The 12091-nt window shown below is 42.9% G+C and overlaps 1 protein-coding gene across 7 annotated transcripts in view; it reads right to left on the bottom strand.

Moving 5' to 3' along the window:
- The window catches only part of CCDC171 (coiled-coil domain containing 171), a 215273-nt gene that overhangs the window by 23430 nt on the left and 179752 nt on the right, over window positions 1–12091 (bottom strand). For all 7 annotated transcript variants that reach the window (XM_053370260.1, XM_053370256.1, XM_053370261.1 and 4 more), the window contains one exon: window positions 2782–2934. In XM_053370260.1, the coding sequence (XP_053226235.1) occupies window positions 2782–2934 (153 nt within the window). The remainder of the gene's footprint in view (window positions 1–2781; window positions 2935–12091) is intronic.

Here is a 12091-nt window from a genome sequence, read left to right as displayed (position 1 = left end):
ATTCCAAAACAGGCAGCTGCACTAATACAATGCTAACACTTTGTGTCTGTACATGGGACCTGGATAGTTTATAAAGCATGATTTCAGAGGCTTTTCGCTCCAGCCCAACACTTCAAAAAGAGTTTGTTAGAATGAACTTTCCTCAACACTCTCTCTGGCCAGAGGAAAGCAGCTCCCTGCGTAGCAGGCTGCACTTGGCATGTCGCCCGCTCCCTTGTTCACAACTTAAGCACCAGTAGCAATCGCAACAAATATTCAGACGGAGACAAAAAGGAACATCTGAAAAAAGATGCTGAGTTGAACATGTAAAAACCAAGCAAGATGCAAAAGATACGTAAAGAGTTTTAGGCCAGTTAAGACTCTGATCCTAAATTTTGCATGTGTGTTAATAATAATAATAATAATAATAATAATAATAATATTTATACCCCACCCTCCCCAGCCAAAACTGGGCTCAGAGCGGCTAACATCGCATGTATAATACATTAACATAAAATCAGGCAATCAATTAAAATACATCCTAAAATCAGATCAGGATCAGAGTAAAATCCAATCAGATGTTGCCTGATGATGGCTTCCAAAAGTGCACAGATGCAACCCCACCCCGCACTTTCACCCTAAAAAGCTAAAGAAGTCATGTATGAATCCATGGCCTGATAGCTAAACCGTGGCTTGTCTTAATGTCTGGACCCCAGGTCTGTCCGCAGAGTGTGGTTTGGTTCAGGGGTGAGACAAGCCACAATCTTGAACCCGCAGTTGTTCTGCAAACATGTATTTGTTATTTCCCATCTCAATTGCTTCAATGAGAGAGAAAATAACTTTTGATCCACAGCCTCCCCCAAATATTCCCTAACATCCCTGAGGGGCTGATGGGCAAACGAGTGATCTTGGTGGAAATGTCTTCTTCCACCCCAAGAAGGAGGCCTTGGGTGAGAGACCTTCTCCTCTACCTTCCCTGATCCACAAGGTCCAAGCGACCCTCATCTGCCCTTCCCACAAGGTAAGGATTGCTCCCTTTGTTAGCCTTAATTTATTTGTGGGCAATAATGTTTCAGAGATTAAATTAGACTTGAAATTGGATTAAATCTTATAGTACGGGGTGGGGAGGAGAAACCCCATGTTTCATTAGCAGAGAATATGCTATGACTGAAATATAGATGTCCATGGAGAATATTCACTTTTTAATTCACCAGTTTGTTTCGAAAAAAATAGCTAACAATATTACCATATTTTTCCGTGTATAAGATGCCCCCATGTATAAGGCATGTATGGGGGACTAAATTTAAAGAAAATGAGGGGAGATGGCCCAAAGTTGTTGAGCATTTTTAGGGGGAATTGCACATGCGCCATCACCCCAGAGGGACCACAAAGAAAGTTCATCACAAAGCACTGGTCCAATGTGGATTTCCCTCTTTGGAAACCTGCCTGGACTTCAGATATCACCTTATTTGTATCTGCCCATTCTTCTAGTCTCCCAAGAAAGAGCCTGGCATATAGTTTGGAGGCTACATCTAACAAACTAATGGGTGTATAATTGGCAGGATTTTTCTTACCACCCTTTTTATATATTGGGGCAATTATACTCAGCTTCCACCCTTCAGGTATGCGACCTGAGCTGTTAAGGTATGAAAACAATTTTGCAAAAATGGGTGACCAGAAATCAGGTCTTATCTTATAGATCTCCATTGGGATCATGTCTTCTCCTGGAGCTTTATTAGTTGGTTGGCTTGTGATTAGCCTCTTAATCTGATTGGGCGTGACGTCTGGCCATTCTGGCAGTTCTAATAACTGAGTATAGTAAACTTGTGGGGGTGAGTCAGGACGGGGGCCATATATTCCTGTAAAATATGTCACCCAATCCTTTCCTTGGACAGATGCTTCTAACGAGTAGCCCAGCCCATTTGTGCCTTGGGTAACCAGATGCCAAAATTTCCGTGAGTCCTTTTGAAGTGCTGCGTCTCCCAATGCTTTCCACTGTTGTTCATAATATATTTGTTTCTTGCTTTTAAGTAATAATTTATAATTGTATCGTAATTGGGCTACCTCAGCTTGTAGAGCAAGATTGTGCTTATCCTGTTTTAACTTCAATTTTCTAAGTTCCCTAGCTAGGCATTTTTTGCTTTTCTGACATTCCTTATCAAACCAAGTCTGTCTTTTAAACTTTTTGTCCCAGAGGGACCATTGCTGAGGGTTGGCAAAGTGGGCAACCGCTCCCCTGAGCGGGAAACGCTCCCTAGAGCGCAGGCCACCAACTAGCTGGCTGGCGCGCAGTCCCCACCACCACCACGCCACTATCCGTGTATAGGACGACCCCAGTTTTTTGACATGATTTTTGAGTCAAAAAACCTCATCTAATACACGGGAAAATGTGGTATTTCTTAATAGGAGGTAGCAAACCTTTAAAGAAACTTTGCTCCTGAATCATTGCCAAAGAAAAAGGAGATGTGACGCTATACTTTTTGATTTGGCAATCTTACACACAAGCATTCATACAGGACAAAAGGGTGACAAATTAATTCAACTGTTTTCTCCTCAACTATAAAGACTTTTACAGGGGGTAGAGAGCAATTTGCTCTGAAGGGCAAAAGCCAAATTATAGATAACGTAATATACTCCATCTTTCCAGCAGAGCTACGTAATAAATAAAAAAATACTTTTTTTGTAATGCAAGTCAGTTATGCAACCAAATGCAGGGCTCTGTAGAGTTGTGTGGCAGAGTAAAATTCTGAGGGGAGATAAAATTATTATTATTATTATTATTTTTAAAAAGCAGACACTTACCGAGTGCAAGCTTTCATTCTCACGAAGGCATGCTGTTTGGAGTTCTGATTTCAGAGCTGCAATGTGATGCTGGTGGGACGCTATTTCTCTCTCTAGTGTAGAGACTCTGGAGCACGCAAGTTGATAGACATCTATGAAACTTACAATCATTGCCTAAAGCAGAAGGAAAAGGAGTCGTTGTTATATACAAATGCTGGTATCAGGTCTGTGTCATCTGAGCCTAACCACATCTCTGAAGAGGCAACATCTTATTATCTAGTTTATATAACTTACTTGCTTACGAACACACTCCCCCCAAAATTGAACATCAATACTCGCCTCTTAAAAATATATCAGATTGTATACATTTCTGCCAGCGCTGCAAACGCTATTCTGTTAATCTGGCAAAGCTTTCATTTCACTCTCTTCTACAGTGTTTGAAGAATAATGTATTTGGATGTGTAAACAGAGCTTTCTGGACTCATCTCCCAGCTAATTTCACTCAGCGAAGCTCAGAAGAACACCAGAGAGGGAGTACGAACATTTTCAAAATGAATGGACTTGCTAATTCTCCCAACTCACCTTTAAAAAGAATTAGATTTAATTTGGCATGAAACTAAAGAAAGTTACAGACCTCTGAAAGTAAATAATCTGATTACAATATAGCTGGGAAAATAATTCTGTTCAGGTATATAGTGAAGGAATGTCCCAGCCGTGTAATATTGATCAGACCGATAATAAAGTTAACTGCACAAGAGAGTATAAATGATTTGGCAGTGCTGGTAACTTGATATCTGACCTAAATAGTATAACACTATTGGGATTATTGGACTTCTTTACAACTGGTTAATCACATTTTATAGTTATAGTTTCTCTCTGAAGTGACCTGTACTGATTTCTCAAATGTTAGAATAGCATTAGGGCTGATATAAAAAAAATTCTATTTCTTTACTGAATAAACCAAGATTAAAACAAAATATGGTGTGCTCTTTAGCATTTTTCTTTTTTTTCTGATAAAGTAAATGAACATTTTGGAATGATCAGGCTGGTAAATGTGTGTATAGACCAGGGGTCAGCAAACCTTTTCAGCAGGGGCCGGTCCACTGTCCCTCAGACCTTGCGGAGGGCTGGACTATATTTTTTTTTGGGGGGAATGAAAGAATTCCTATGCCCCACAAATAACCCAGAGGTGCAGTTTAAATAAAAGGACACATTCTACTCATATAGAAACATGCTGATTCCTAGACCATCCGCGGGCCAGATTTAGAAGGCAATTGGGCTGGATCTGGCCCGCAGGCCTTAGTTTGCCTACCCATGTAAAGTGAAGGACATGAGGCAGGAGTTGATAATGCAGGTGAGCTGTGCACAAGCAAGCTGCCAGCTAGCTCTGTGGAGGCTCCTTTTATTGGCACAATATGCAAACCCAGGCAGATACGTTTTGGGCTGTGACCTTTACACATCTTCCAGTCCCGAGATCGTGGGGTGGTACAAAGGTATTTTGGCACCTGTTTCCACTGCGTCATTTTCCCCTTGCACAATGTATGACAAAGGAGACAAAGGTCTCAGAGAAAAAGGTCACAGACAGGACACGGCAGACTACTGAGACCGCAAAAGGTTAGACAGAGGGCAAGATGTTCAGACAGCTGTGGCCTTATTGTGAGGGGGAGTGTGCTCCGCACCCCAAGGTCATGCATGCAGGCAGCTGAGGCTGCCCACAGGCGGGAGTGTGCTCCACAACCCATCGATCATTCCCACACCCATGGTATAGACCCTCCAAGTGTCCCTATTTTTCACGGATGTCCCTGATTTAGAGAAGCCATCCCAGTTTCTGGTTTGATGTCCTGCTTTTCCTTAGGATGGCCCTGATTTTATCTGAGAAATGTTGGAAGGTATGGAGTTATGTGACCCCCCCAAGCCAAGGAGATAAACAACTATATAACTTTTAGAAGACATCTGAAGGCAGCCCTGTATAGGGAAGTTTTCTTTTAATGTTGAATTATATTTTTATATACGTTGGAAGCTGCGCAGAGCGGCTGGGGCAATCCAGTTAGATGGACGGGGTGTTGTTGTTGTTGTCGTCATTATTGAATAGGGTGTCCCTATTTCTATTGGAGAAATGTTGGGGCCTAGACGAGTAATCAGAGTCCTGTTTAGCATACTATATCCCAACCATATGGGACGCGGGTGGTGCTGTGGGTAAAAGCCTCAGCGCCTAGGGCTTGCCGATCGAAAGGTCGGCGGTTCGAATCCCTGCGGCGGGGTGCGCTCCCGTTGTTCGGTCCCAGCGCCTGCCAACCTAGCAGTTCGAAAGCACTCCCGGGTGCAAGTAGATAAATAGGGACCGCTTACTAGCGGGAAGGTAAACGGCGTTTCCGTGTGCGGCTCTGGCGAGCCAGAGCAGCGATGTCACGCTGGCCACGTGACCCGGAAGTGTCTCCGGACAGCGCTGGCCCCCGGCCTCTTGAGTGAGATGGGCGCACAACCCTAGAGTCTGTCAAGACTGGCCCGTACAGGCAGGGGTACCTTTACCTTTACCTTATCCCAACCATAGGATATGTGAGTGAGAGCTGGACCATAAAGAAGGCTGATCGCCGAAAAATTGATGCTTTTGAATTCTGGTGCTGGAGGAGACTCTTGAGAGTCCCATGGACTGCAAGAAGATCAAACTGATTGCTCACTGGAAGGACAGATCCTGAAGCTGAGGCTCCAATACTATGGCCACCTCATGAGAAGAGAAGACTCCCTGGAAAAGACCCTAATGTTGGGAAAGATTGAGAGCACAAGGAGAAGGGGACGACAGAGGACGAGATGGTTTGACTGTGTTCTCGAAGCTACTAACATGAGTTTGACCAAACTGTTGGAGGCAGTGGAAGACAGGGGTGCCTGGTGTGCTCTGGTCCATGGGGTCACGAAGAGTCGGACACGACTAAACAACAACAACATTCTAACCCTGCAGCTCAGCTATATGTGTTCCTCAAACATTTTTGAGGTTCAGTGAATTATTAAGCTCATCTGTAGAAGAAGCAGAAATATAATCATTTTGGAAGTATTATACCTTGGGATGGAAGGGGATGATGGGTTGGAGAAAGAGATGCGCATTTGCACAGCAGATACAGAGAAGGAACTGTGTGTAGCGAAAAAGACCTTCCATGTAGAGGGTCACTCGCTGGACTGGAACCACACACAAACTGCATTGTGATCACAGAATCACAGAGTGTAATTCTAACCCCTAGTGTGCTTTCAAACACTGCCTTTATTTGCAGAATATAGCCCAGATTGCTGTATTCATGCCTCGCTATCATATTGGGCTACGCATATCCTATTGCACAAAACTATAGCTATATCAGGGATGCCAAATCATAGAAGCATAGAATTGGAGAGTTGGAAGAGAACCCATGATTCATCTATTTGGACCCCCTACAATGCAGGAATGGGCACAACTCAGTATTTTGGTGCAAGCTGAAAGTTCGTCAGCTATTGTACTTGGGGGGTTTTGCTCACTGCTATTGATATAACGAGTCTATATTGAATACAGCAAATCCAAGAGCGTTTTCACACATGGTCTCTGTGCTTGAAACACATCATTTGTGAATTATGTCAGTGCACAGGCAAAAGTCGCTACTGATTTGTACGGCATAGCTAAGGGAATTTTTAAAAACTGTTTAACAGAAATGCTTGTGAAAAACCTTCTCCATCCCCTCAACTCCAACCACTAGATATTTCACGCAAAGTGTTGAAGAAACAATTCTACTTAAACAGTTACGTTATGGAGAAACATGTTCCTTTTTTCTCATGTTAACTTTTTTTTTTGTTCTCAATTACAAAAGGGTAATCTTTGCTCTTTTTTTAAAAAAAAACACACAGAGAAAGGTTAAAAACCACTTGTTCAATACTGTTCAAATATCAGAAACATAGACAAGTACAAATGACCAGATAGAACAGTATGTTATGCAATCATAAGAAGCTATAGGCGTTATGAATCAACTGCAATCCAGTCTAATCTCCCAAGTGAAATTTAGACAGCGCTACATACATTATAATTCGGACAAGTTCTTTGGGGTAACATTTCCTACTTTCCCAAAAGGAACCATGGAATTTTCAGTATCAAGTGTTCAGAGACTCATATTTAAATCTCAGTGGAAAGATGATATTTCCAGTAGCTCACAGTATTTATTAGTGTGCTGCCAAGAATGGATTTATTGCTGACTCAGCATAAAGTAACCTGTGCGGTAATTAAGAAAAATTAAGATTTCTGTTTTTGACTTTTTTTCCTATAGACAGTAGGATGAAGAGTCTATAACTTCTATAATACAGAACTCCTTTTCTGTTTTACGGAGTTCAATACCTTTTTTCTTTTTTTTACAATTCGTTTTAAAATAGTACGTTAAATTTCAGACTGAATATCACCTATCCTCTGCGAGGCTGTTTCTGCAGAGTCCAGCCATTTTTTAACTGATAGTCCGTTTCTACCCTTCCATCCCAAGAAACCAGATTCCTCAGATGTGCCTGGTTTAAGGCGCAATGTCTGGACCTTTATTGTGCTGGTTAGCTGAAACGTTTATCTTCTGGCTTTGTCACATTTACACCACAAACCGGCATCACACAGAATTTACTGGGCGAAATTATTCTCTTTGGTGTAAGAATTTTTCATCATTTGGTATAAGAATTGCCAAAGCTCTTACAACCAAGCAGACAGACAATAAACCCCACATAGGTACATTCAAACCCAAAGGAAAGAGAGACGTATTTGGAAACATCCCACCCACTTCTAAAAGGCCACAGATATTTAAAGGTCAAAAGCCTGGTTACCAGGTTTTAGCCTGGTGCCAGAGATAATGACGGCGCCAGGTGAGCCTCCCTGGGGAGAGCATTCCACAAATGGGGAGCCACTGCAGAAAAGGCTCTGTTCTTGTGTTGCCACCCTCCAGACCTCCTGTGGAGGAGGCACAGAGACATTCGCAGGGAAACCAAAATGCTTGTTTACAAAGCTATTGTACTACCAACCTTACTGTATGCTTGAGAAACGTGGACCACTTATAAACGCCATCTCCAACTCCTTGAAAGATTAAATCAACGGTGTCTCCTAAAAATTGTACACATCACTTGGGAAGACAGGCAAACTAATGCCAGTGTACTGAAGAAGAAAAGATCACCAGTGTCGAAGCAATGATTCTTCAACATCAACTTCATTGGACTGAGCATGTTGTGCGGATGCCTGATGATCATCTTCCAAAGCAACTACTCTATTCCCAACTTATGAATGGAAAGCGTAATGCTGGTGGCCAACAAAAGGGGTTAAAAGACTCTCTAATGGCAATTTAAAAAAAAAAAGTAGTATAAACACAGACAACTGGGAAACACTGGCCTGCGTGCGCTCCAGTTGGAGAGCAGCCTTTACCAACGGTGTCATGGGCTTTGATGACACATGAACTCAGGACAAAAGGGATAAATGTGCTAAGAGGAAGGCATGTTTGGCAAACCCTCTTCATGATCCACTCCCACCTGGAAACCAATGTCCCCAATGTGGAAGGACGTGTGGATCCAGAATTGGCCTCCACAGTCACTTATGGATTCATTGTTTAAACTGTGTTTATTGAAGACAATCTTAGTCGGCTACAAGTGATCACCAAAGAAGGGGAAGGAGGCATATGAAGAACAGCTTGGAGGATGATCTCAGGGTCCAGATCGGTTCATATGACAAGGGGCGGTCCTTGAGGCATTGTGGTCCTGAGCCGTTTGCACCCGGAAACTAATTGGCAGCCAGTGCAAATGGAAGCAGATGGGCTTGTGCAAAGGTGGACCAGGAAAGATCACCTGAATTCTGCTAGATTCACCTTCCGCTTGTAGCTACCATGTTCTAAAATCCCTGCGATGGCAGAGGGTTTGCCCCAGCCTTCAGCAAAAGATTTTGGGGGGGCCCAAAGTGGAAAATCCCGCTGTAGAAGAGAAACTACAGTGGTGGTTCTCGAGATCCCACACACTGCTTTCAAAAAACGGTGATAAAGATTTTAGAAGAAGAAGAAGATTGATAGAGGAATGCAGCCTCTTGATTTCTTACTGAATTGGCAGTACTATTACAGGGAAACTAACAACAGAACATTTGAAAGTAGTCACTTATCATTATAAATAAAACCAACCAAAAAAAAAAGAAAGAAGGGTTATACTGTTCTTGATTAGAAAGCAATCATGTCTTCCTGAAACGTTTTTTACAACCCAGACAGATTCATATGGAACGTTCATTTAAAAACCGAAATCCCTTCCAGACTGGGGAGTATTGTAAGAATGTCAGTGGGGCAGGAAAGCTAGCCACAGCAATTCTGAAGGCTGAAGAATTTTAATTTCAAGCATTAAAAAGCCATTTTAAATTGAAACACAGGATGTAAGTTAATAAAGCCTAAAACATACACGAGGCTGCCAATTTTAGAGTAGAAACAGTAACAAATTACTCAGGAGTAACCAAATGCAAGCAAGTAATAAGAGAGGAAATGGCTCCTGAGTGACCTCCTTCCTGTCCTTTTGACCTTTTTACTTTTCTATTGTACGTTATATTATATTCTTAAGAAAACATCTTATACAGATGGGGAAACCCAGCCAGATGGGCGGGGTATAAATAATAAATTATAAAATTATTATAAAGACGGTGGCAACTGAGTTTACTCCCAGAGAATTGGCCAATTTTAAGAAATGACCTCTGGGCCAATGCCAACTTCCAGAAACAGCTCGCTGAACATGTACATTGGTACCTTGGGTTACAGACACTTAGGTTACAGACTCCGCTAACCAAGAAATAGCACCTTGGGTTAAGAACTTTGCTTCAGGATGAGAACAGAAATTGTGCAGCAGTGGCAGCGGGAGGCCCCATTAGTTAAAGTGGTACCTCAGGTTAAGAACAGTTTCAGGTTAAGAACGGATCTCCGGAATGAATTAAGTTCTTAACCCAAGGTACCACTGTATGTTGGAAGCTGCCCAGAGTAGCTGGGGCAAACCAGTAAGATGCGTGGGGTATAAATAGAAAATTATCATTATGGAATGGGACATCCCTATTTTCATCGGAGAAATGTTGGAGGGTATGTACTCTAACCACCCATTTCTCTTTGTTATTTCCCAGACTATTGAGATGTAGAGAGTTTAAAGCAAGGACTTATCTTCTGAGTCTATGACCCCAGGGCCACCCTTGTTTAAACAGTGTGGTTCTTCAGTGAAGCCATAATGAGTTGATTCCCCCACCACACAAAATATGTTGACTTGGTCTTGTAGATCTTCTGACTGCTGGTACTATGGATCAGTCTACAGTGGTACCTCGGGTTATATACGCTTCAGGTTACAGACACTTCAGGTTAAGGACTCCACTAACCCAGAAGCAGTACCTCGGGTTAAGAACTTCGCTTCAGGATGAGAAAAGAAATCGTGCAGCGGCAGCGGGAGGCCCCATTAGCTAAAGTGGTGCTTCAGGTTAAGAACAGTTTCTGGTTAAGAACGGACCTCCAGAACAAATTAAGTTCTTAACCCGAGGTACCACTGTACTTGAGAATTGGGTAACTTCCTGATGCATTGGTGGGTAGGGAGTTTGGATTTGATATCCCGCTTTATCACTACCCAAAGGAGTCTCAAAGTGGCTAACATTCTCCTTTTCCTTCCTCCCCCACAACAAACACTCTGTGAGGTGAGTGGGGCTGAGAGACTTCAAAGAAGTGTGACTGGCCCAAGGTCACCCAGCAGCTGCATGTGGAGGAGCGGAGACGCGAACCCGGTTCCCCAGATTACGAGTCTACCGCTCCTAACCACTACACCACACTGGCTCTCAAGGTACCACTGCAATGTTCCATGTTCCTTCCCCCCGGTAAAATTCTGATAGATCAGCGGTGGGGAACTGTTTCCCCCAAGAGCCGCGTTACACCTTCTGAGACTCACATGGTCAGAGCTTCCAAGTGTCCCTATTTTCCAGGGACAGTCCCGGATTTACAGAAGCCGTACCGGTTTCCGATTTGATCCCAGAATGTCCCACTTTTCCTTAGAACGTCCCTATTTTAACTGGATAAATGTTGAAGGATACAGAGTTTTGCCAGCCTCGAGCCATGGAGATAAGGAAATATAGAACCTTTAGAATACATCTGTATAGGGACGTTTCTTAAGGTTTAATGTTTATTACATTTTTATATGCGTTGGAAGCTGCCCAGAGTGGCTGGGGCAACCCAGTGAGGTGGGTGGGGTATAAACAAAATAATAATAATAATAATAATAATAATAATAATAATAATAATAATAATAGGTGTTGCTGTTCCATAGGACATCCCTATTTTCATCTGAGAAATGTTGGAGGGTATGCCTTTGCATTTAATTAATAAGATCAGGGAAAGTCACAGTTATTGCCAAGTTTCAAGCAGCTCAAGAAGGACTTCCGGGTTGGTGCCTCCGGCAATGGCGGAGCTCCTCTGATCGGGAGGAACTTGCTCCGTGAAAAGCAGGGTCTGACCGCCACGGCGAAGGCGGAGACCATTGAAATCACAGGCGGGAGAAGCCTGTGAACTTGGGATTCGGCTGGCACCCTTTGCGCCTCCCCTACTCACAGGGAAACCCTATTTTGCGGATCCGGAGCGACGTGGGGTGAGTGGCGCGGTGCTTTGAATCGACTGCTTCTTTCACGGAGTGAAGCCGCATTGCTGCTGCCGGAGAGCGCTGACTTTTTCCTGTGGACAATTGGATTTTAAACAACTACCCGTGAGTAGAACGGAAAATTGGATCTTGAAATACTTTAATTTGGCACCGAAGCGGGAAGGTTCTAAACAGGAAGTCCGCCTTCCGCTTTTGTAAATAGATTGAAGCAAAGACGCTACAAGCTAAAGTCTCTGAAAGCTTTTGACAAAGGATTAAATTTCCATCGGTCAAAAATACAAAACCCCCCTTGGAAGCAGGAGAAGAGGGGGGAAGTTTTGGACCTAGTGAGCCTGCAGGAAAGAGTGAAAATTAAATTACCACTGCTCTGAACCTGGGAACGGGCTGCTAGATGACGTTTGGGGAATGTTCATTGACAGAATGGATTTGACAGCTAGCTAAAATAAGAAAGATACTGTTTCCATTGTCCTCTTCTGCGTTCAAAAAAGGAGGAAAAAGTAACTGAAAATCGAAACTATTTTTATTTGCTCGAGTTGTGCTTGAAAGAATTGATACAAGTGGAGACTGTTTCCCTCTAGAGGGAGCATGTGAAACTGTTACAGGAGTGTAACCGGGAGATCTCCAGCTGCAAGATAAGGATTCTGAGAACCAGAGCTTGACCTTGGACTATTCAAAATGTTGATAGGAGAAGCTATTGTGACTGTATTATATAAGATAA

Source organism: Podarcis raffonei, chromosome 17 (assembly GCF_027172205.1).
Source record: "Podarcis raffonei isolate rPodRaf1 chromosome 17, rPodRaf1.pri, whole genome shotgun sequence".
Classification (NCBI taxonomy): Eukaryota; Metazoa; Chordata; class Lepidosauria; order Squamata; family Lacertidae; genus Podarcis; species Podarcis raffonei.
This window is presented reverse-complemented; position numbering and strand designations above follow the sequence as displayed.